At 42.1% G+C, this 25,467-nt stretch overlaps 2 protein-coding genes across 7 annotated transcripts; one reads left to right on the top strand and one right to left on the bottom strand.

The window, feature by feature from the left end:
- Window positions 1-6,813: 6,813 nt before the first annotated feature.
- On the bottom strand, window positions 6,814-12,922 carry LOC144125586 (rhodanese domain-containing protein CG4456-like). Of its 2 annotated transcripts, none has more exons than XM_077659081.1 (4): window positions 12,760-12,922; window positions 11,698-11,856; window positions 9,436-9,598; window positions 6,814-7,001 (listed from the first exon to the last, which is right to left on the bottom strand). In XM_077659081.1, the coding sequence occupies exons 1-4, from the start codon at window positions 12,920-12,922 to the stop codon at window positions 6,902-6,904; spliced, it is 585 nt and encodes a 194-aa protein (XP_077515207.1). In that variant the 3' UTR covers window positions 6,814-6,901. The 2 variants fall into 2 exon arrangements, with proteins under 2 accessions (XP_077515207.1, XP_077515209.1); XM_077659083.1 differs by lacking the exon at window positions 12,760-12,922 and adding an exon at window positions 12,241-12,605.
- A 27-nt stretch (window positions 12,923-12,949) lies between these two features.
- LOC144125584 (rhodanese domain-containing protein CG4456-like) lies at window positions 12,950-24,791 on the top strand. 5 transcript variants are annotated; one of them, XM_077659077.1, is made up of 7 exons: window positions 12,950-13,087; window positions 14,376-14,481; window positions 15,680-15,808; window positions 16,756-16,803; window positions 18,443-18,562; window positions 19,772-19,934; window positions 23,678-24,791. In XM_077659077.1, exons 2-7 carry the CDS (start codon window positions 14,379-14,381, stop codon window positions 23,742-23,744), a joined length of 630 nt encoding a protein of 209 aa, XP_077515203.1. In that variant the 5' UTR covers window positions 12,950-13,087; window positions 14,376-14,378; the 3' UTR covers window positions 23,745-24,791. The 5 variants fall into 5 exon arrangements, with proteins under 5 accessions (XP_077515203.1, XP_077515202.1, XP_077515205.1 ...); XM_077659076.1 differs by lacking the exon at window positions 12,950-13,087 and adding an exon at window positions 13,193-13,282; XM_077659079.1 differs by lacking the exon at window positions 12,950-13,087 and adding an exon at window positions 13,386-13,503.
- The last annotated feature ends 676 nt before the right edge of the window (window positions 24,792-25,467 follow it).

Here is a 25,467-nt window from a genome sequence, read left to right as displayed (position 1 = left end):
CACTATTGCTCCGAAGGACTGTTGGTGTCAATAGGCTAGAAACATAAGTACATCATTCCACTTGTGTGTTGTCTTGAATGATTCAAAATTTCAAGAAATATCTGAAGCCGCAAAGTAAGTTCACCTTGACAACTGTCACCAGTTCATATCTAAACGCGATAGCATTCAGGCTCCCGTTCTCCAGAAAATCTGGCATCAGCAATGTCGCCATTGTAAAAAACAGATGTCCCTCGTGCCACCTAGGTCACTTGAACTTGTGAAGTCACCACAACGTGCCTACCATAGTAGGTGACAACCTACCAACAGGAGTGTGAGCAAACTGCCCACCGTGGCAGGTGGTCGCAAGAGGTTTCTCAGAAAGAGCAATCTGGGTCTCTCAAGCCCCATCGGTGGCTGTGTTTGAAACAGTGGTACGACGACTCCCGCAATCTCTTAATGTAAAATAGACAATGACCAATTCCGCATATGTAGGCATGTAGGCAGAACCTATGTGGAGTTATACACAAATGGGACCGAGGCTACTGAACAGAGCCATTAATGCTATTGCGTCCTCTCATGTTATTTAACCAAAATGTAATCTGCCTGCCACCAAATTGAAGAAATAAATCATTAGCTTTTTTTTAGCTTCTGTTGCATATGGCACCCAACAGCAGCTACAATTATGCAAGAGAAAATCAGCGGACAGACTAGATTAAATAAGGTAGGTATGTGTGCACTAACTTGTCTGCAACTTTGATGAGGCTCTTCAGCCATGCAAACTTCTAAAAACGTGTTTCAAAACAAAGCTTTAACTTACAACCGCAAATCAAAGAGGTAGACACACCAAAATTTTCAAAGTACATATTTGCTTTCCATTGATGTGCAAGACATTAAAAAACATGATGCATCATGTGAAATTCGGCTACGATCAGTACGTAACCTATAAATTAAACTTTTTCTTCCATGCAGTTTCGGTTTCAGTTTCAGCTGTCTAAAGACTTCAGACATCACAAGAGAACACCAGATCATTCGAGGCACACAAAAATGCAATATAATAGCTCTTGATCACTTTCTGCCATTCTGGCTTCTGAAACAGTTTAGAGCAAGAAATTTGAATGAATTAAAACTATAAAGCAGTGGTTATATTGCAGTTTTTGTATGCCTCATGTGATCTCTTACTCTTTAATGTTGCAACCACCACCTGGCAACTGAAACCAATACAATATACTGAACAACAAATTCAATTCCAAATCATTGAGTGCTGACGAATTGCATGTGGTGGTCCATGTTTACTAATGTCGTAAGCATATTTCCAAAGCAAAAAACAGTCTGAAAAATTGGTGTTGTTTTAACTCATTTGGGTTTAAGCTTGGGTGCAGTGTCTGAAGCTGCACCTAGGCAACAAAGGCAGGCATCACAGTGCAGGACTCCGAATCAATTTCAGCCACCTGAGTTTAATGTACACCGACATGGGCACAGCACACAGGCATTTTTGCATTCCACACCCAATGGAACTTGGCTATCACAGCTGTGCCTTCATGCTTAACAGCAAAATACCTTAGCCACTGAGCCATGATGGAAAATCTCTTGTGCACTTGTCTTGCATGTGAAACACGCATTTCAAGCAAGGTTTGAAGACCTGACCAAAACACAACCCGTTCCATTATTTTTCTGGTAACTGGCTCATGTAGGACAGTTTTACCTGATGAAAGACAAAATTATGGTACAAAAATTGGTGCAATAGCGCCAAAATAATAGATACCTGAGCAGCTTGCAACTTTTCTCACTATGCTTCGGCTTTGTCTAGTGTAGCATCATGCATTGCTTAAAGTAAGGTGATTTCTTATAACAAAACTCGCTGTTTGAAAGTAGAAATAAATGGTCACTAACAAAACAACAGAAAAATAGTTTCAAACTTTCCTAGGTGGTCTTCAATGTGCACCACTGTGAATGCGCTACAGTGTGCCACAGCGTTCAGCTGCTGAGGCCACACTCGAATGCTGGCCGTGGCGGCCGAATTTCGATGGAGGCAAAATGTATAAATGCTCATGTGATGTGCGATGTCAGTGCAGGTTAAAGAATCCCACGCAGTCGAAGTTCATCTGGAGCTTTCCATTACGGCACCTTGCATAGCCTGGGTGCAGCTCTGGGACATCAAACCCCACATACCATACTACACCATGCCATTGTGAATGCAGATGTGGCTTCAAAACATCTGAGTACAGCAAGATAACACTTCGCAACCGAAAGTATACAGCCAGAAGACAGCATGAACATCTAAATGACACTCCTGATTAGTTTGTACACACTGAAAGCACTTTTACTTCTTCCAAGCCAACATAAAAACTGGTGCCTTTGGAATGGTGTTAATAAGACAATGCGCACTCGCATTAATCTTATCACGAGTTTCCCTCAGCTGTAAATGGCTACATTTCAGCGAACAGTGACAGCAAGAGCTGACTGAAAAGTTAAGACTGATTTACCGAGAATTATAAGCCTCTCCAGGTGCTTTCCTCTACAGTTGTCCTACATATTTTACGATTAAAGCACATGCAATAGACTATTACGTAATGCCCTCTCGGAACGGAGGCCATGGCATTTTTAGTATGTGAGCACTTATTTGATGGGTACCAAACCCGAGCAAAATCGTCCGTTGTTGCGTTGTCTGTCCGCCTAGAGCGAGTGCTCCATCCCGCGGCAGTGCCCGCTCCTCCTCGTCTTCTACGTAGCAAAAATTCATGTTTTCACACTGATTCGAATATAGCAAACATTCTATGTAGTTTCTCGCTTCATTGTCTGAAGAGTAGCACCACACTAATGTATTACTGACAACCACGCACTTTGCAAGAGCCCTTTGTGTGGAAACCTGAATTCAGCTACTTGGTCACTATACTAAAAGTAATGAGGTTAAGAAGTGTGTTCATTAATGCGTAAAATTTATGTTTTGATGCCAGCCTGGCTGTGCTAAGGCCTCTCACAAAACTAGCACAGTCGTAAATAAATAAATGGCATAACAATAAGAACAGAAAATGAAAAGCACAGTATGTATCATCATCATCATCATCAGCCTTACTACACCCACTGCAGGGCAAAGGCCTCTCCCATGTCTCTCCAATTAACCCTATCCTTTGCCAGCTGCATCCACCCTTTGCCTGCAAACTTCTTAATCTCATCCGCCCATCTAACCTTCTGCCGCCCCCTGCTACGCTTACTTTCTCTTGGAACCCACTCCGTTACCCTTAAAGACCAGCGGTTATCTTGCCTCCGCATCACATGCCCTGCCCAAGCCCATTTCTTTCTCTTGATTTCGACTAGGATGTCATTAACCCGTGTTTGTTCCCTCACCCACTCTGCCCGCTTTCGATCTCTTAACGTTACACCTATCATTTTTCTTTCCATGGCTCGCTGCGTTGTCCTTAACTTAAGCTGAACTCTTTTCGTTAGCCTCCACGTTTCTGCCCCGTAGGTGAGTACCGGTAAGATTATGCTGTTGTACACTTTCCTCTTGAGGGAAATTGGTAAACTGCCACTCATGATCTGCGAGAATTTGCCATATGTGCTCCACCCCATTCTTATCCTTCAAGTTATCTCCCTCTCATGATCCGGATCAGCTGTCACTACCTGCCCTAAGTAGACGTATTCCGGCACAATTTCTAGGCTCTCGCTGCCAATTGTGAACTGTTGTTCCCTTGCTAGACTGTTGAACATTACCTTGGTTTTCTGCATGTTAATTTTTAGACCCATCGATCTGCTCTGCCTGTCTAACTCGTTGATCATGATTTGCAGTTCCCCTCCTGAGTGACTCAGCAAGGCAATGTCATCAGCAAATCTCAGATTATTTAGGTATTCTCCATTTATTCTTATTCCCAACTGTTCCCAATTCAGGCCTCGAAATACCTCCTGCAAACATGCGGTGAACAGCATTGGCGATATCGTGTCTCCTTGCCTGACGCCCTTCCTTATTGGAATTTTATTGCTGACTTTATGGAGGACTATAGTAGCTGTGCAGTTGCTATATATATCTTCCAGTATTTTGACATAAGGCTCTTCTACCCCCTGATTACGCAATGCCTGTATGACTGCTGAGGTTTCCACTGAGTCGAATGCTTTCTCGTAATCAATGAAAGCTATATATAGAGGTTGGTTATATTCTGCGCATTTCTCTATCACCTGATTGATAGTGTGAATATGATCTATTGTGGAATATCCTTTACGAAAGCCTGCCTGATCATTTGGTTGATTAAAGTCTAACGTTGCCCTGACTCTATTAGCGATTACCTTAGTAAATACTTTGTAGGCAACGGATAGTAAGCTGATCGGCCTGTAATTTTTCAAGTCCTTGGCGTCTCCCTTCTTATGAATTAAGATAATGTTTGCATTCTTCCAAGCTTCTGGTACAGTCGAGGTCATAAGGCATTGCGTATACAGGGTGGCTAGTTTTTCTAGCACGATGTCCCCTCCATCCTTCCACAGATCTGCTGTTACCTGATCCTCCCCAGCTGCTTTTCCCCTTTTCATTGCTTCTAAGGCTTTCTTTACTTCATCTTTCGTTACTGGCGGGATGACGGATTGCTGTGCACTGCTGTCTTTCTCATTGGCGCTCTGATTACATTGGCTACTGTACAGCTCTGTGTAGAACTCTTCGGCTACGTTAACTATCTTATCCATATTGCTAATGACATTGCCCTGCTTGTCTCTTAATGCATACATCTGGTTTTTACCTATGCCTAGTTTCCTCTTCACTGTTTTTAGGCTACCTCCGTTCTTTATAGCATGCTCGATTCTCTCCATATTAAACTTCCTTATGTCGGCTACCTTGCGCTTATTTATTAACTTTGATAGCTCCGTTAGTTCTATTCTATCGGTAGTGTTAGATGCCTTCATGTTTTGGCGCTTCTTAATCAGATCTTTCGTCACCTGAGATAGCTTCCCGGTATCTTTTTGAACTGTCCTACCGCCTACTTCTACTGCGCACTCCGTAATTATTGATGTCAGGTTATCGTGCATTGAATGAACATCAAGATCATCTTCCTCAGTTAAAGCCGAGTATCTGTTTTGCAGCGCTATCCTAAACTCCTGTGCTTTCCCTCTTACGGCTAACTCGTTAATGGTCTTCTTCTTCGCTAGCTTCTTCCGTTCCCTCTTCAAGTCTAAGCTAATTCTAGACCTTACCATTCTATGGTCGCTGCAACGCACCCTTCCGAGGACGGCCACATCCTGAATGATGCCAGGTTTAGCGCATAGTATGAAGTCGATTTCATTTTTAATCTCACCATTGGGACTCTTCCAGGTCCACTTCCTGTTTTCTCGTTTGCGGAAGAAGGTATTCATGATCCGTAAATTATTTCTATCCGCGAATTCGACTAATAACTCTCCCCTGCTATTTCTAGAGCCTATCCCATAGTCACCTACCGCGTGGTCGTCAGCCTGCTTCTTGCCCACCTTCGCATTGAAGTCGCCCATCAGTACAGTGTACTGCGATTTTACTCTATTCATTGCTGATTCTACGTCCTCATAGAAGCTTTCAACGGTCTGGTCATCATGGCTGGATGTGGGTGCGTAGGCCTGCACCACTTTCAGCTTGTACCTCCTATTCAGCCTAATTACTATTGCTGCTACCCTCTCGTTAACACTGTAGAAATCCTCTACGTTGCCAGCTATATCCTTATTAATGAGGAAACCCACACCTAGTTCTCGTCTATCCTTTAACCCGCGATAGCACAGTATGTGTCCGTCCTTTAGTACTGTATACGCCTCACCTGTCCTCCTAACTTCGCTAAGCCCTATCACATCCCATTTAATTCCCGCTAGTTCCTCGAACAGCACTGCTAGGCTAGCCTCACTAGCTAAAGTTCTAGCGTTAAACGTTGCCAGGTTCAGATTCCAATGGCGGCCTGTCCGGAGCCAGAGATTCTTAGCACCCTCCGCTGCGTCACAGGTCTGACCGCCACCGTGGTCAGTTGCTCTGCAGCCGCTGGGGACTGAGGGCCGAGGGTTAATTGGTTTGATCATAGAAGGTTGTGGCCAAGTACTACACCAGGGTGGCCAAATCCTGCTCTGGTGAGAGAGTGCGTTGTCGGTTCTGGTCACCGAGATAAGGCCGCACTCCAGGCCTGGTTATGCAATTCCATCGACACGCGGATTTTTCTTTTTTTTTTTAAACCCGGTGGAGAATTGCGCGGCACCAGGATTTGAACCCCGGTCCTCTTGCACGCGAGGCGGATGTTCTACCTCTACGCCATCGCTGCTCTGAAGCTATGTATACTATGTATACTGCTGTTCTAATGTTAACCATTTGCTAAAGAATGCTTTGTACATACATATCACATTTGCACATATTATTTGTGCATATTGTCACACAACATGATGATTATGGATTTTTATGGCGCAATGGCATCTGCGGCCAAAGAGCGGCATGGCACAAGGTATCTTCGACTTCTCAGGGTGGTGTCAAAGATTCATTTCCCAAGCATTTCACCCTAAATAAGCCGATCACCGGACCAGGGAAAAGCTTGTACCCATTGTATCACCAGTGAGCACCCGGTGGCACTGGGGATCGAACCCCGCACCTCCCGCATGCTCAACCACTCGGTCCACATAAAATTTCTATGCTGTAGTGATTGCAGCTTGTATAGACAGTGTCTTCACAGTACACGGGTTAGTAATTTCACTGGTCAAGACCACTCAAGGATGTTAAAATGCCCATGCACCATTGTATTTCCTAATGCCTTATGCATTACAAGGCAAGTCAACATGCCATTGTCCTAATTTAAGAGAACATCTTTGCAATACCCATGTTGTAATGCACAGAAAGCACTAAAACAACAGATGTAATCTTGTTTTAGCACCAACAGCATTTATTAACATGAGCACACATCTGACAACACAGTAACAGTGTATCTCACTTGTGTCTCCATTTTTCTCAAACTTGGTCCTGTGTAGAATCTTCGGTTAGGGGTGCCTGATTGAAGTCTCCGCCCTGCAAAACCCAGTTCTGAAAACTGCCAGGGTACACTTTAATGCTGTAAGAGGGAGAGAGAGCATATTACAACTTCTATTGCAAAAAACAAATACACCCTAAACTTTGCCACATTTTACCCCAATTGTTATATGCAACAGAATGCTTGGTCTGCAAAACACGTAGTCATCTAGCTTACTTCCAACAACCTCTATAACAGCAAGAGTGGGTGTTTTTTTTTTTGTCATGGAATGAAAAGCCTACAACCTAAGGTGCATCATCATACATCGTTATAGCTAAAGTTTGATATAGGCTAGTTGGTGCACTTCGACTACCAAATTAAGCAGCATGAAAGGACACTAATGAAGAACACAGTTAGACAGCATGGGTGTAGGCATTGATTGTGCGCATCCATTGTCTTGAAGGTTTGTCTTTTCCCATGGTCGTTTCATGAAGCTTACAAAAGTGTGCTATATTAGTCTGCAATTACATTAAAAATGCCATAAAAGCTGCAAGCAACACTCTTTCAGTTTCCAGTCCCTTTTACTTAGAGACAGCCCATGTTGAAAACACTGTCAATTGATAGCAATACCAACTGCACTTCCAGCAGAACCAACAAACCAAAAAGTGCACCAAAAGCTTCAGGGACATGACACCAATAACACAGAGCCCTGAAACTTCTTTGTCCATGGCCAGCACAGAGAGCTAAGACACAGCTCGGGCAGTCTTTGTTAATCAGTGTGACTGCTAATCAGGCATGAAAGATTGTTTGGCCTCCGTGATGTCATAAAGCGTAGAGAATAAAGTAAACTCTGCAGGAAGTTTAAGTTTTACTAGGAGTTAAAAAAAAAAGGCCAATTTCCTGACAGTACAACAATACAACGAAATACACAACCAAACTCTTAACCACTGATGTCTTCAAGCTGGCACCGGAAATTTTTTCATGGGCAATGCCAAACACTGACACCAACAATATCTTGTCTACAAGTGCATTGGCCAAAGTTGTCTTCACCTTCTAAATTCACTTGCAACATGCAACAATCTATCTTGCACCACCCCACCTTATTGAAAGCCCTCTGCAACTATAGTGCAAAAAATTCTTGTACCATACTGGCTTGTTGTTGTCAGTATTTTACACACTGTTCCTTGTGTAGGTGCAAGCTTTAAGCATGCATGTTACAAAGGGTGTTTCATGTAACAATGAAACAGAATTAATTTTGTAATAGGTTAACATAATAGGTGTAATAGCAATTAGGTTAATTGTGAAATAAATATACTTTGGCCTATACAAGGCAAGCACAAGCAATACTGCTTAAATTTCGTTTTTGCAACAATTGCCACGCTTTAAAAATATTTAACTTGAGTTACATACCTATATGCCCTACGGTGCCACTGTAAGTGTCAGGTGTACTGCTATATAAAGTGTTAGTAACCTTTAATGCATGTTAAACGTGCTACTAAAGCTGTACCTGGTTATGAGACATTGAGAGCATGTGCCACTGCACTTAAATATTTTGCAAAACCAGTTCAGTTCAGCATAATTTGGCTCATTATGTTATTTGTCTTCCACAGCTTCATTCATGATTATTTGTTTGTGCTATGACATCCATATGTGTGTGCATGTGTTGACAGCACATATACTCATAAGACAGTTTTTTTTTTTTTTTAAATGCCTGTACATCCTTGCACGTGAGCACTAAAAAAAATTTGATTCAATGGAGTTGCAAAAAATAAAAATGAAACAACTTGCTTGATTTTGCTACTCCTGACGAGATATCAGGCAAAAAAAGGAAAATTTGGCCAAGTTGAGACTCATGTAAGCTCTAAGCTGGCTTGAATTAATACAACTGAAGTCAAAATCTTGTGCACACACAGTCTTTCGTAGCATAAATGTGAGGCTTCACAGCACTCGATTTACGCAACAAGGATATATGTGTACAGTAGCAGAAAATGCACCACTTGAGGTATAGAGGACAAGAAAGTAGGACTTGACCTAACTGGTGTTCTTTCGAGTGCACCGTTTTTAACACACAAACCTAATAATGCACAAAAAGCACAAAAATACTCACTACACCAGCACTTTTTGAAGAGTGAGAATATGTGAGAACAACAAGCGAACCGAACAAGATGGTCATCACAGGTGAAAGCATGGTGCAGGAGCACATAGCCTTCATAACCCTAATGATGCAATATGTCATAATCTATACTCATTAGTGGTACAATGATGTCCTCTTTTACTGTTACAGCACCTGAAGTCGAGCTGCTAAAGCCTATAGTTCTCCTCGTGACATTGATAAGACTTTTTCCCAGTTTTCTTGTAATCTCCTGCAAATGGCATTCAGGGGCGCAAACTGCTTAGTCCCCAAAAGTGCACAGTATGTGCTGCGTTAATTAAACCTAGGCAACACTGTTGGGAAAATATACTCCAGCTGAGTGCAGGCCATGTTAGGCGGCTCACTTATGTGCTTTCACTGAGGAAGAGCAGTCTTAATACTCACTTATGGTAGGTTCCCAGCTCCTGTAGCTTTTCTGCTGCCATCAGAGCTCTACGCCCAGAGCGACAGGAAAAAATGATGTCTTTGGCGGGGTCAGGCTTGTCAGCATGGTAATGACTCTTGAATGCGCCGGGATCCATTTCAAATGCTGTCTGTACATCTCCCACTGCAATAGGGAGGCGCAAACAACCAAGAATGGAATACATAATGAAAAAAAAAAATTCTGACACTGAGTCAAGACATTACTCTAAGAATTGCATTCATAACAGAAAATAGGCACTTGAAGATGACCTTGAAAGCACATGCCAACATGCTGTATGAATATTTCAATAAAGGAAAACCAGTATATTTCAGGTCTGGACAACAAGCAGAAGATATGGCACACATAGTACTCAGTTTAATTCTAGGGTTACATTCACAGCACCTCAATGAATGATTGATGGTTTATGGGGGTTTAACGTCGCAAAACGACTCAGGCTATGAGAGACGCCGTAGTGAAGGACTCCGGAAATTTCGACCCCCTGACGTACTTTAACGTGCACTGAGATCGCACAGTACACGGGCCTCTAGTATTTTCGCTTCCGCCGAAATTCGACCGCCGCGGCCTGGATCGAACCCGCGTCTTTCGGGTCAGCAGCCGAGCGCCATAACCACCAAGCCACCATGGCGGCCCATTTCAATGAATGTAACTTGTTAGCTTTCCTAAGTACAAGCAGATATCAACATTATTAGTGTGTGTGCAACTGGTTCCCATCCCTAAATTGAGTCCACAACAAGACACTATGGCTGAATCGGTAAGGCGCAACAGACCACGTGAGATTTGTGCGATCAGTCACCACACTGCATCTTTTTTCAGACAAGAAGGATGTTACAGAACCACTTTCACTACATAAAGGCTTCTTATTGCCACCCATTTGCTACCAATAAGGTTGCATGAACTGCCACATGAAAATAAATGTTTTCTTAGCTGAGATAACTTTTGACAAAAACTTGCCACATTTATGCGGAAGGCAGAGGTTGAACTGCTACAACATGCAATTTGCCTTGCTTTCTGCTAGGTGAACAGTTCACACAGAGCATCAATGAATTGAAGTCAAAGTTAATTGAAATTTTATTCTGCAACAAGGAAACTTTTATGGAGGAAAAACGCTAAGACGCCCGTGTGCTGTGTGATGTCAGTGCACGTTAAAGATCCCCAGGTGGTCGAACTTATTCTGGAGCCCTCCCCTACGGCACCTCTCTCTTCCTTTCTTCTTTCACTCCCTCCTTTATCCCTTCCCCTACGGTGCAGTTCAGGTGTCTGCCAATATATGAGACAGATACTGCGCCATTTCCTTTCCACACAAAAATGAATTATTATTATTATTATCAACAATGAAACTTTGCAGAATAAAATGCAACACTGAACAAGTCTTAAAAAAAACATAAAATTCAAGAAAAAAAATTGACGGCCTGATTACTGCAATGCGATGTGAAATTCAGTGAAAACTTGTGCACAACTGAAATGCAGTGAGGGCACTTTAGTTAGATCTAAACGTCAGCAGAAATAATACAGAAAAATCCGAACAGCAGAAAAATTCATTAAACGTAGAGGGCTGCCAACTTTTACAAGCCACAGCAGAAAGGTAGCTATGCCATGAAATTAATCATTCTCTTTTTTTTATGGTACCCAGGCATAAGAGACTACTGGAATTAAGGCACGGAATTAAAATATGGTGAGGATGAAATTGAAAAGTTAGGTATACTGGATTGCCAGTTACGTCATCTCCCAAATAAAAACATTACCACTGCTAGCAGCTCATATAATGCTGACATCAATGCTGCAGTTTTGAAAACAAACACCAATAGCAAATTTCTCTGCTTCTGAGCAAAAACATCTTTGTCAACATGGTTATGTAACGTTACATGAAACTCCAAGCTTATATCAAGCTTATGACCAAACATTTGCTTTAAAATAGTTCAAAATAATGAAAACATTTGCTTCAAAATCCTAAACAGTGATGTCGATATTCAATAATAATGGTGAAAGGTTGTGTAATATTTCCTGCCAGTGGAACGCCTCTGCAGCAGCAATGTTCCAAGGAATTGGCATCGCATATTGCAATTTATAACCAATGATGTGCCAGCTTTGCAATTGGGAATACAGGCTATTAAGCAAGTACATGAAACACTTTATACACCTGACTGATACAAAATAGCATCAGGAAGGTAAAACTCACATCTCACATTGAAAACCAATTACGAGAAAGGAATATGTTCACTTGCAGGGAACGTTGATAGAGCCTGGAATACTGCCATCTTCACGAAGCTCCTTTGGCTCACGAACATCGACCACAACCCCTCTGTTTTTGTCCTTTAAAACAGCCTTGACTTGTTGAAAGGTCAGTTCCGGAAACTTCGCCTTTACTTCAGTCATCTTGGGTCCTAAAGAAATGTGACAGCTTGAAAAGCAACTTCCACAAATACCCATCACAAGAAAAGAGAAGAAGCAAATGGCAGCACAACGAAATTAACAAGCAAACTTTAGCACAGAATAAAGCAATAGGAGGGAATCTGACCAGCTCGCAATATCAGTATACATGCATAATTAAAATTCGTCTATTCAAAGCCCTGCAGCACAGCGCAGCATTTGCATAAAGCCTATATCGCTGCCATTCTATACTTTTCAACACACGAATATGAAAACTGTTGAGAGGTGACACATCAACTCCTTCATCTGACTCCCCGTTACACGAATGCTTAGAGTGGACCTAGGGATTCTGCGCAGCAGGACTGACAAAAGTATTTACGCTCCTGAAACAGCCTCACCTGAGTGCTTAGACCTCGGAACTCGGTGTGGCCTCTTAATTAGGCGCTGCGTGCCATCAGCTGGCCCAAAGAAAACAAACACAGCACAAAAGAGAAACGCTGCAGCGGCGCACCGCATGTCGACCTTGCTCTCTCGCACGCTTTAGGCCCTAACGATGTAACGAATGCGCTAGAAATGCGTAGTCGTCGTCTTTTTCTGCATCGTTTTCCTGTTGAGACCGAGCGCGCGATCCTCCAACCGAAAACCGGAATGACCGGAAGAGCTTCAAATTTCACCTACAGCTCGTAACGTATTTAACCGATTTTTTTTTTCCGCATGTGCATAGGGACCAGGTAAACGAGAACGCTCGGGTCTTCACGCACAGACGCGTAATCACGCTACATACTCACGCCGTGGTCTATTCAGCGATCTCGATTTTGGCCAAGCAGATTGCAGAGTGTACCGCGAAGGTCGCACGCTCAAGGTGTTTGCGGATATCGATTCGAAGAAAACTTCAAGATTCTCTCAAGAAGACGTACTGCAGCTATCAGCGGGCCCTTGAACAGACGCGGCGCTCCGGTCCACGCCATTCAACGCAAAGAAAGTTAGCCGCGCAACAGCGTTGTCATGACGACTGATGATGCCGCACTCCATATTCCGCCGCACAGTCGTATTCGCACATCGCACGCCACGCACATGCATTTCGCGGCTGAACCATCTACCTTGGCTGAACCATAGCAACCATAGCCGAACCGCAGCCGTGCCTGAATGCTACACTGCTAAACTTTTCCCACAAGGCCGGATGCACAGAATACAATATTTTAGTGCGGACATTCTAGAAACCTGAGTGGTGCAACCAGAGTAACGGTGAGTTGACGTGCACGGTTTCACCCGGCTCAACATGTGCGTTCTGCTTTTTGTGCAGATTTTAAACTGTGGTTGGCGCTTTCGCGCTGCGCTGGTGCAGAAACTACAGTTATACCAGCACACGTTCTCACCTGTCATAGAGAAAATTGGCGGGAAATGCGGAAGTTAAATTTGGACTATACAAGTATGATAAGAGTAAGTTAATTTGGAATACAAGTTTATTTTTTCCTTTCATTTGTTGAATGTATCGGTAGCTAGCGCTTTTTTAAATTTGAAACGCTTAATACGTCCGTACAGGCTAGAGACAACAAATGAGGGTAATAAACGCAGCGACACTACGGTGTACTAGCAACACTGCACACTGCTGTCAGCTGTTCGAGAGAAAGAGAAAATAGTACAAGCCTCCGCACGGCGTGGTACTGGTAGGCAGACTGGTTATCGTTTGCTTCTGTGGAATAGAACGACCTTCCGTCACTTACGTTCAGCCTGGAACCTGCAACTTTTCAGTCGGTAGCCTGTCACGTGCCCGTGCTTTCTGGCCGAGTTAGCGGCCAACTGAACGCAAAGTGGAAATAATCTCACCGTTGTCAGCTGTTAAGTTTTGCCGCACGTAGTTTATACGTCCGCAAGTCTTTAGGTCCTGCTGGAGAATTTAATTATTTTGGTTGATCGGCGGTCGCCAGTCCGCTGTCCGGTGGTCCGCAGATACATGTATGCTACTTTCGTTTCTGTCGCAGTGGCGGTAATTCAAGGGTGGGGATCGTATTTTTGCTTAAGTTTTGGCAAATGGAAGAACAGATATTTAAGCGGTTTAACAGCCACGAAGAAAGAATATTAGTCGTGCTCTTCATGTGCTGATTGTAACCGAATTTTCTATCTTCCCGCCTGCATTTTTTTAGCAGTTAAAATTTTCTTGGAGCTGCTTCACATTTCGAGTCTTCACACGCATCACAAGGAAATTCTCAGTTTATTTTTTTTTCCTTGCGGTTACTGGCCCGTGCAAGTGAAAAGTTCTGAGAAGCACCTCATTTGTACATTTAGTATGCCGCTGTGTAGTGCATAGTGTGGTTCCACAAGTCGCCATGCTCATTTACTGGCTGATGGGACTGTGATACAGATAGAACTGGGGGAGGTGGTGGTGCACCAACACCTTTATGTGCTAGAGGAGGGCGGGAACCCTTGACACACTTTTTTCGTGTGTGTGCATGTGATATCGTGTACATGCTGCAGTCAGTTCCTTTATTCCTTTATTTTCCTTAATTTTTTTCTCTGTCTGTTGCCACTGTAGGTTATGGCACTGTGCCGGCTGCAGTGCACACTGGCCATTCGAACTCCACAGAAACTACGAACATATGAACCAGTTCTCAAAACTCTTGTCTACCAGCAGGAGCAAGGTAATGTTCTTTGCTCTTGCTGCATTGCTGCTTCATTGCATAAAACAAAGCATTTTAGAAAAAAAAAGAAATAAACTGTGTGGGCAGTGTACTAACCTGATTTTGCTCCATGAAGTGCTGTTGAAACTGGAGGCCTTGTATTTGTCATTTCCATTAGTGGAATTCAGCAACATAATACTGATCCTTGTGATTGCAATAAAACTGAAAGTCCTGTGCAAACTGTTGCATGCTAAACGTGCACTGTGCGAAAGCTGCTTGTTTTGGGTTGTCAATGCTGTGTATACAACGCGGATTGACATCAAATCAGGAAAGTACATCATCCAATTCTGGTACTGAGAAACCAAGGCTGTTGTATGCCATCTCTGCATCAAATTCCGGTGCAAATAAGCGAACAGTTAAATCGAGATAAGCATTTTATGGTGCGCGTTTAGCGTTGCAAGTCTATAGTTGTAATCGTGACAAAAAGAGCGCACACTCTTACATAACAGAAAGAACAAGAAGGAAGATACCACTTGTTCTTTCTTGTTCTTTGTGTTATATCAGTGTGTGCGATGTTTTTGTCATGATGAACCAACACCAACTTGCCCAAAAATCTGCTTTACTATAGTTGTCAGTAGCCATATATATGATATGGCTACGTCGACATCTCCATATGTGCAAATAGGGCTGATGGTTTAAAAGACCCTGAAGCATCCTTTGTTGGCAGTCTGGTTCTTTTGGCCCTTTCCTTTCGTGATTTAACTGCACATGATAATATGCTGAAAGCTGTATGGAACTGTCTGCGTGTAGCACGTGCAACGTCAACAGTTGTCACCCAACTAGTGTCACTGTGCTGTGTTTTTCTTACCTTTCATAAAAATTCACCTTGTAACCAGCATACTACAGTCATTTGTATATCAAGTAGACCAGTATTTACATTTTGAAACCATGCTTGTGTGAATGTGTATTCATTTGCCCTCAGTAAGTATATTCTCCTAGCCTTATTGACAGTGTGCCAACACAGGCGTATGTATGTGCATTATTATTAGCTTTAATAAACTGAACAGACCAACATGAAAGCTTAAGCTCAATATATATGCACCTTAGGAATGGGAGAAATGTTGCAGTGCATGAAGTGCTCATGATTTTATTTTATGCTTGTTAGGAACAATCAGCATGTGCAGTGATGGTGTATGCTCTGCTAAATTGTTATTTTCAGCATGCATGTGCCTCTGTTCAAGATCAGTAAACAGCACAAGTTTGAGGAAGTCTCTGAAAACAAGCACTATGAAGAGGGTGCTACTCAACAATGCTGGACAATACTATACATCACTTCAAATAACAAAAGGTCTGTGGTAAAGACTAATACCTGTGCCACACGGCAGATTCAGAACCTCCTTGAAATTCCTTGACCTACAGGAGCGCAATAAGAGCTTCGCCTCAAAGCAGTTGTTGCCATGTCACACGGCCTGTAATGAGCTTCTCAAAGGAGCTGCCAGGGGCCCATTAGGCACTGTTCATTTAGTACAAGCACATGAAAGAATAGCATTCAAAACAGCTGAAATATTTTCGATACTTCTTTTTTGCTCACAAAATGTAATTATCTAGACATATTGTCATCGGATTATCATTGGAATTCAAAATTTACATCACCTTCTGATGTTGCAGTAGGACTACTGAAGATTTAGGATGTTCTACCAGTAGTAGGATTAGCTTTTGTATTTAGGGATCTTTCAACTCCTCTTTTGCATCACTGCCAGCTGACACTTGGTCTTTGCTTTCAAATATACTTTGGGAAATGTGGTTTGTGCGATATATAGTAGGGATTTGATATGCTTCTGTAAACATAAATGAAAACTGTTGGCACTTGTACAGTCTGTATTGTATGTGATATACTGGGCATTACAGGGATAACCCTGGCTGCAACGCCTGCTGTAGTGGCCTAGTAGCTGTGCCACTCTGCTGCTGCACTCAAGGTCACACGTATAGTCTGTCATAAAGGTGCATTTTGACGAAGGTGTAGTGCAAAATTGAGTACTGAGATTTCAGTGCACATCAGAGAACATTAGGGGGTTGAAATTAATCCAGACCCCTTCATTGTTGTGTGCCTTGTAGCCCTCAGTGTTATTCGGTGCATAAAATTCACCAGTTAAGCCAAAAGCAGATATCTTAAGAGCGAGTGTTTAAACTGGAAACTCATTTTGCACAACTTGCATACACATTGCCCATTCTATGCCTTACTAGCTGTGTTTCTTGTGGAAGTTTATTATAATAACACTCTTTTTCTTTGATCAGCCTATAGCACAGGCCAGAGTGAAGAGGTTGCCTCGTTGGAGAACCTGAGTGAGTTTTCTCATCACTGAAGAGTAGAACCATTATACATTTGCTTGCAGGACGCTTTGCATCATTAGAGTCCTCAAAGGGGCGGTGCTTGTGGACTAATGGGAGTGTGTGTTATTCCGGGTCATTAGCTAGGTTAACTTTGGCTCGCAGCTCACTGCAGATTTGTTTGCAAAGCAATTATTGGTGGAAGTAACATTGTAGAGGAGGAGTGGAGAAGGGCTCTGGTATATATAGAGGCTTAGCATTTCCGTCTGAGCCACTTTACCACGAGAGCCTAAGGAGCACCCTTCTACAATGGCTGATGGAGGTAAAGCCTTGTCTCAACTTGTCACTGGGCTGAACTGCATAAAGTAATTTTTCTGAGAATTTTTCAAAGAAACGTGCATGTATTAATGCAAATTTTTTGTTTCAGTCATTTAGTGAAAGTAATTGTTTGCATTCTTCAATTGTGAATTGATTAGTACAGTGAGTGCTGTACGCCTCAGCAGACTTTAGTGCATTCTGGCAATTGCAGGATTTCTGGCGATTTTTTTTCACATTCTCAGATTGCATATTTTCATGCTGCAAAACCTGTAACAATGCATAGACTGATGGTAATTTGATAGTTGAGGGTTATGCATTAGCAAGTTCTGTCCACAGATGTAACTTTGTACCTTATCGCTACAAGACTGGTTTTTAACTGTTGATGCTGCTGGCACTGAAAATCCTTATTTTTTTAAGAAAATAAGAATTGAAATAAATAATATATGAAATAAAATGAACATAAATTGCCTCCTAACGCACTTTGTTACTGCTGGAATCCACTGTTGCACTTGAGCACTAAAGTGAACTAATGTTTCAAAATTTGCTTCACTATAAAAATACCTGTGATTTTGTTATTGCAAAGATGTGAAATATTTGAAGGAAATGCCTACACGGAAGTGAAAGGTGCCTTCTATTCTGTATTACCTATTGTGGTGTTATACAGCCTACTGCTATGTTTTGGACTGTTGCAAAATACAATATCCAAATTTTCATTTTGCCTGGTATGCTAGGTGCTTTTATATAGAGTGCAATGAGTACGAACATTTGAAGGCGGCAGGTTGTTAAAGCAGTACATCATAAACATAAGATGAATGCATGATAGTAAAAATTACATTACTGTTGCGCGTGTATTTTATGCATTTTTAAACAGTGTAGGACTTCTCCTTAGTGCAAGGTTAGCATCATTGCTAGGAGTGGCATATATTGACATCTGTCGTGCAATGCCACTAGTAATCTGTGCACAGCATATGATTGGCTTTGCAGGCTCTGAGTTCTTGAGGCTACTGCACGTAACGAAAGCAGTCTAGGGTATCAGTAATTTTGTGCTTACAATAAATTCTGTAAATTCTGTGCATTGCAGTAAGCAGTGGAGGACACAATGAATGGCTGGGTGGAAGTGTTACAGAAACAAAAAAGATGCTCATTTATTTATCTTGAATCACTTTAATGATCACCGCCATAGTAGGCTTTTTCTTGTTGCCTTTGCAGGAACTACACACACTCTTGAGTTGACTGCATTAAGGGAATTACATGTGAAAGCTTGTTTAAAAGATGCTTTCGTGAGAAATGCATAAAAATGAGAAGATTTATTCTTTAACATTGATATCTTGTACAGGTTGTGACTACGAAGAGGTGAAGGATCTGCTTCAGAAGGGGAAAGCTTTCTTTGTTGATGTGAGAGAACCCAAGGAACTTGTGAATGATGGGCGCATACCGGGCGCTGTCAACATCCCCCGTAAGTGGTGTAATTCATTTCGTGTTGTCAGTTGTATCACTAGTCTTTTTTGTTCGTGTTTCCTATGTACATCTGCAGTGCATCATTTTCAGGGCATGAAGAATGCTGGAGCATAGATTTGTTGCATCTTGGTCGTAAAGTGTCTTTCACCTTTACAGAACAAGTTTAAGAGACAAATAGGAGACAGCTTTTTTTTTTAGAAGGACGAAATTATTGCAATGTTTCTGGGCAATGTACTGTGTCTTATAAGTAAGTGCCTGGTATTTATTAATTAGTCATAATTTCTTTCTAAGTCTGCTGGAATAAATTTAGCTACGAAGTTGGTGAGTTTTAAAGAGACCTGGCTGGCACTGATTCATTTAAAAATGGGTATTATTTGGGAAACTGGTCTATCTCATGCTTGGGAAAAATTTGCAATTGTAGAATATTGGTAGTACCCTTGTATGATGATGATATCTTTGCAGATATTGTACTAATTACACGTTTCATTTGATGAGCTACAACTTTGCAGTGGGGAATTTTATTTATTTTCAATACTTAAAGCATTGTTGTCAGCTGCCCTGGCTCGTTACAAAATAAAGCTTTCTGCTTTTTGCATGATGCAATGCCTAGATGCTTAATGTATCAGTTTATTTTGAAGTAATAGTACTGTGGTACACCGTTTATGAATGCTGATAGCTTGCCTGTTCTTGTTTAAATGCCTTGCAATGCCTCTCTTCACTGCTACGTAGCAACTTTGTCATAATTGCAAGGAAAACTTGTTCGTCCTATATAGTTTCGGCTCTCATAACAGACATAACTACAGATCTCAATTCTAATGTCATTCCTTTGTTAACTCTGTAGAAATGTAAGCATACAAAATTATTAACTTAGCTGTAATGTATGATGTTTGGGCCGTTGCAGAGTGCCTAGTGTTGTGGAGACAGTCTCATTTTCTTTGTTGTAGGAAGAGTGCCTTACTTGTGTGAAAGCTGCAAAAAGATTCTTTTTCTAATTTGGCTTTGTCTAAGAAAGCTTACCATAGTCATCATTGGTAGTGGCTGCAAGGCATTTTGAGTTGTAGTTTCATTGCCTTGCACTATCAGTAGGCACGTTTGATCTTGCACTTGGTCTTCTGCTTCCTTAAACTAGTGAGAAAATTATATTTGACTTCCTTGGTTGTCATACTATTGACATCTGCATTTTGTTTTGTCTCCTCACTGTTCACAGTAAACGACATTGGTGTTGCACTTGAAATGTCACCAGAGAAGTTCAAGGAAAAGTATGGTCGGGAGAAGCCATCTCCAGATGATCCCAATGTTATTTTCTCATGTCGAAAAGGTGTGCGGGCCACAAGTGCCATGCAGACAGCTCATGCCAAGGGATACCATGCGTAAGCTAACTTGAGTCTTGCATATTTTTTAACACTGAGTGGCACATGCTGTAGTTAAGTGTACAGGTTGTTTCACACCTAGAGGAAACACGTTAGGGCATGACCATGCTCTTCAGAGCTGCAGTCTGTCCGACATGAACATGCACCGAAGCAAATGGTGCAGGCGCAGGGGAACTAGGAATGATGTAAGAAGAGGCAAAGGCTCTAGAGAAGCTGAAGGGAATTGTTAGTAAATACACCTATACCAACTACTTCTGAAAAATTATTGTTGTATGTGATAATACATGTTACTCTTCTTCATTCTCAACATATTTTACAGCCTTTATAAAATGTGCTTCGAATTCCTTTAAGAGTGGGAAAAATGTTAAAAACACGCGTGAAAAGCAGTTTACTTTGATAAGACCAAACAAGGGTTTTTAATATCTCACATAAGCTGGTTTTTATTCCTTGCTTTCATGGTGCGTTTATAGAAAAGTGCGTGGCAACAAGATGGACCAGTCAGTGATGTTCTTGGTTCCATTCTTGTGCTTGCACTGATGGTCATTTGTATACTGCCCAGTGTTCCCCGAAGTGAACTTCTTAACAAGATAATGGAATAGGATACAAACCGCAATGGTAAAAAGGTGCAAGACCGCTCTAGTTTACTATCTTGTAAATGAGAATTGCATCAGATTTTTCTTCCTGTATTCTCAAACTTGCATCTCAATATTTCTACAGTGAGCCACCAAGCTGCCTGTGCCATCTTGCATTGTCACTGATAAGCTTGTGTGAGCACACATGACATCTGCACTTCCATCAGAGATGACATGTCTGTCCAGTAGACTGTGTTTTTTGCCTACCACTAATTTCCTTAAATCCAAAATGCCGTGTAATATGTAGCAAGGGCATGGCATACCAAAGTATCAAGTGTTCCATATGTGGGAGTCTGTAAGCATTGCACTGGGGTCCCAAAAATGTGAAATGGCTGTTAGAAAATCAACTATATTTATTGTGTACTTTATGGTATCAGCACTGCCAATGGTCTGAATTGCACGGTGGGAAATACATGCTGCATTATTGCACAGCATGGTGTTGCGCATATGTAACCGCATTATACTCTTTGAAGTGTTGGCAAATTTGCCTCAACATGACCATGATGTTAATGTGTTCTAGCCTTTCTATTAAGGTTTGAATGTGCTGTTTAGTTCAGGCAGCATAAAAGGATGGATTGCAGCTTCTTATTTTAATTGTGACTTGCAAAGTATAGGAAGAGGTTGTTGCAACAAAAGCATTTCCACATCTATCAAGAGCAATGATAAAATCTGTCACCCTGAAAAAAGATATAAACAAACTGTGCACATCAGTGGATACTAGGGTTGTTCAAATATTGAAATTTTTGAATACGATTAAGGAGAAAAACTGCCTTCGAATATTAAATCAAATATCAAATATCTGTTAAGTATTAAAAAAAGTTTCAGAAAAAGATGAGCAGCCAAATGTCCTTGTTCGTGTTTTTGTTTTTTGTTTTTTCAAAGTAGTCTGTGGTCTTCGCAGTTGAAATAAAGAAAACTAATAAAGAAAACTACCACTCAGCTCCATAAAGAATCAAGAACACAACATGCACACTAATGCATGCTGCTTGATTACGCAGCATAACAGTGTGCAACCTGTTATGGAGAAATGCAGAATTAATAACAAAATAAAATCTATGAATTTACACATAACTGGCAACTAAAGGTAACATGATGGTACTAAAACCTTGAGAATTCAGACTTAAAAGGGCCGGAAGAAAAAAGAAAAGGCTCCAGCGCACAAACAGCGAACAGCCCGTAATGAGTGCGCAGTTTTGACATGTTGGAAGAACAATGCGGACGTAAGCAAGGGGAACACGCATTAGTATTGGAACGGCAAGACTACTTCTAAAAAAGAAAAAAGCCAACGCCAGTCAGCGTCTAAAAGCTGCATGCAACTGGGTTCAGACGGCTAGCTAATGAGCGGCCGATAGACACCATCGCCACAGGCTGCCTTCCAAGCTCAGAAACAAAAACTGCGCATCCAGGCTATTTTTTGTTTTTCCAGCAACACCCATGCTAAATTCCTTGAGTTCTCCCGCATATCATAGTGGCGGAGCTCTCACCAGAAGACTTGTGAAGGCGACAGGACGAGTGCCATGGGTGTGGGCGTTAAGTGTGTAACACATTATGGAAGGATCAAGCAAAAAACCGTGCGCTTTTGCATATTGATTTTTCGAAACCGGTGGTCGGCCATCTTGTTCTGATGACGTCTGTTACGTGGGAAAGCCCACTTGCGAAATTTCACATTTGGTCCAAGCCTAGCAGTGCCTGAAAGAGATTGATCCACACGATAAACGGTGGAGAAGAAAGCGAATTGAATGCCTTTTGTACTGTTTTCCAGAACATTAAACTCGATCTTCAGATAATTTGCCCATCATTGGGGTTTTGCCACGGTTGGATTTAAAGTCGTCGCTGTATTACATTGCTACCGAGTACTCGGTAATTTTCGAATATTAATGTGATACCATTAGAGTTGTTACACCAAAACCTCGCCAATGTCCGGTGTCATGAAAATTGCTGACTGGTCGAGAGAGATCACGTGACCTTGTGCGCCATCATTACCTGGCAACCATGGCAGGCAACAATTAAATTAATGATTGGTCGAGAGAGGTCATGTAGTCCTGTGATGTCGTCACAACCTGCCCGCTAGGTTGGGAGCAACCTAATTTCTAGATAGCAAACTGGATGGCTTTAGAATTTGTCAGGAGCAACCCGGGGTCGTTCATTGTCACAAAGTTCGCTGATTGGTCTGGAAGGTGGGACATTGCAAGGTCATATGACCCCCCAGGGAGGTGCGATGCCACAAGGTCACATGAGCCTAAGAAACCGATCACAGGTAAATCACACACAAGTTGCAATGTAGTAGTTGAAGTTGGGTCAGTCAATAACTACATAATTGCTAAGTTATTTGTGAACTTCTATGCTTGTGGTGCAGACCTCTAATTTAAATGCGAATTTTTGTTTCCAGCATTGATCTTGAGTTTCCTTTGTTTTTCCAAATGTTCAAAAGAGGTGGTGTAAGAGGTGGCTTCATAACACCCATTTGTCTTTGTAAACATTTTTATGCTGGGATAGAGCTGTGTCAAGTGCACTCTGCAGCTTTGCCTGCACTAAGAAACTTTCACAAGTTCATCCTCTATGGCATGTATTTTATGCTTTATAAAGAGCTAGAGAGCGTCATGTGGCACTGAAATTAATGTGAAATTCCCAGGAAGTGACGTGTCTGCTCTCTTGGTGTTTATATGCTACCAATTGTTGTGTGCGGCCTCTTGCAGTTTTTTGCCAAGGTAATGTTCGGTCAGTAACTTATTCATATGGGAGCAAAACCTGTTTTCTTAATGTGCTGCAGTGAGTGTCATTGTTAAAGGTATTTACAAAAATTTATATTGCTTGGCATCAATGTGACGCTGGCAATAGTCTCTCATGCTGAGAACTCTGAGAGAGGGTATCAGAACGGTTTGTGCTGGAGTGAAGGAAATAGAAGTAGTGGCAAATTTGAACACATTAAACAATTGTACATTGATTGTTTAGTAGTCGGAAGCTTGGAGTCGCAGCCGGTTTCATCTGAATGCACTGGATTTCTACCTGTTCTTCTGGATTTTGTTATGATTGACCAACTTGATTTTTTTCCTTTTGGAGATCGTGCTTGTTCAGATTTTTATTAATCTGTTCTTTTTGCTACATGTACAGAGCCCGGTTCTACAGAGGCAGCTTCTGCGACTGGCAGGAGCGTGGAGGAGAGGTGATCAAGGGCTGACCTGAACCAGCAACTGCAAAGTTTGCCTTGGTCATCTCATGGCAACATTAAGAGTTTATCTAGCTATCTATCTAGTTTATATGTCTAGGTTCTTTGATGTTGCTGTTCTGGTTCATCTGTGCGCTGCACCAACAGAGTAGACCAGTTTGATTGCTGTGTTAGAGCAGGTACTGGTAAGGCAGCACAGGTAGAGGAAATGCCATGCTTAAGCACAGTGAGTGCACCAATATCACCCTGTCATATTTAAAATGGTAATGACAGTTTTGACAAGCATTGGGCTATTTTACGTTTTAATTATATTGTTTGGGCAAGTCAAGTCTTATTTCACTGCCTTCTTTTACTGACAAAGTATTTTTTTTACCTCAGAAGTTCTTCTAGAAATGTGCAGTAGTTAGTTTTGGCCAGCTGTTGAGGCCTCTAGTTTCTATAGCACGTCAGGTGAGTGCATGCAAAATCTCTGTCTTCTGTCATAATACGGCTGAGAAGGATGTTGTTTTGAGATATGTGTTAGGGTTGATATATGTCTGACGTGTGTCTTGCAGAACCCATACGTAACCAGCCGATGACCATCCAAGCTGGCCATTGTATGCATACTAAAAAATAAAAGTTATGATTCGGTCGAATGCTTTCCTTAAAGGGCCACTGAGGGCAGCTCCATCCGACTTTCGTTTTCAGTAAAAATCTGCTCTGCAAAAGACTAATTTATTGCCATCGATTCAAACCTGTGTTGTCAAGAGCTGCAGAGGCCTCTGGGATTGTTGGGAAGGAATCCGCGCACAGAAAACTGCCTTGGTGTCATTGCAGTTTGCTTGTGGAGGTGGGTGGTGATGACACCTGTATTTCATTTTCTGACCTTTTCTTGCTTATAAGAGCTCTGTTTTCAGTGAGAGTGGCCTCCTTTATCATTGGAGCGTCGTAATCTCTTGATACAAGCCAACTTAAATTTGTCCTGGGTGTGCCTTTAAAGTTGGTCATTTTTTATGTGATCCACTTGTTGCAGGTTTGTTTAAGTTTATATAATAATAAAATGCACTTGTGCGTTATGAATGATATGTCTCTGCTTAATTAAATTCTCGTGACACTGAACATTGCATGTGCTTGCATGAATCCAAACAAGTTATAGTGACAGAAGTGCCCGGCCGCCGGAGTGGCTCAGTGGTTATGGCGCTCGGCTGCTGACCCAAATGACGCGAGTTCGATCCCAGCCGCGGCGGTCGCATTTCGATGGTGGCGAAATGCTAGAGGCCCGCGTACTGTGCGATATCAGTGCACATTAAAGAATCCCAGGCGGTCGAAATTATCCGAAGCCCTCCACTACGGCGTCTCTCATAGCCTGAGTCGCTTTGGAACCTAAATAAACAATAAACAGAAGTGCCCTTCTTTCGGCGAAACCGCTCGCCTTTCGTATGCAGAAACCCACGTGACCGCTTCGCGCTCGCCGCCTCATCACCGTCACCCCACGCGTAACCTTGCTTCTCCGAGCGCCGCTGAACGTTGGGGCTCTGGAAAGTTATGCGGCACACTACAAAAAAGGCTGCACCAGGCGGCATTTGTCTCCAGTCTGCTCGCCGTGGTGCGCTAAATTATGTTTGCAAAAGGTTCGCACGTACATGTCCGTCAAGTGACAGCCGTTTCGGCTAAACGCGTATAGGTTCTGAGTCCGCAAGTTTGAATTTCGCCGCCTGGCTATACGTGTCCCATTTCGCACAGCAACACATGGGCC

This window comes from Amblyomma americanum, chromosome 3 (genome assembly GCF_052857255.1).
Source record: "Amblyomma americanum isolate KBUSLIRL-KWMA chromosome 3, ASM5285725v1, whole genome shotgun sequence".
In the NCBI taxonomy this organism is placed as follows: Eukaryota; Metazoa; Arthropoda; class Arachnida; order Ixodida; family Ixodidae; genus Amblyomma; species Amblyomma americanum.
Note: the sequence above shows the minus strand (reverse complement) of the source record. Positions and strands in the feature narration are given on the sequence as shown.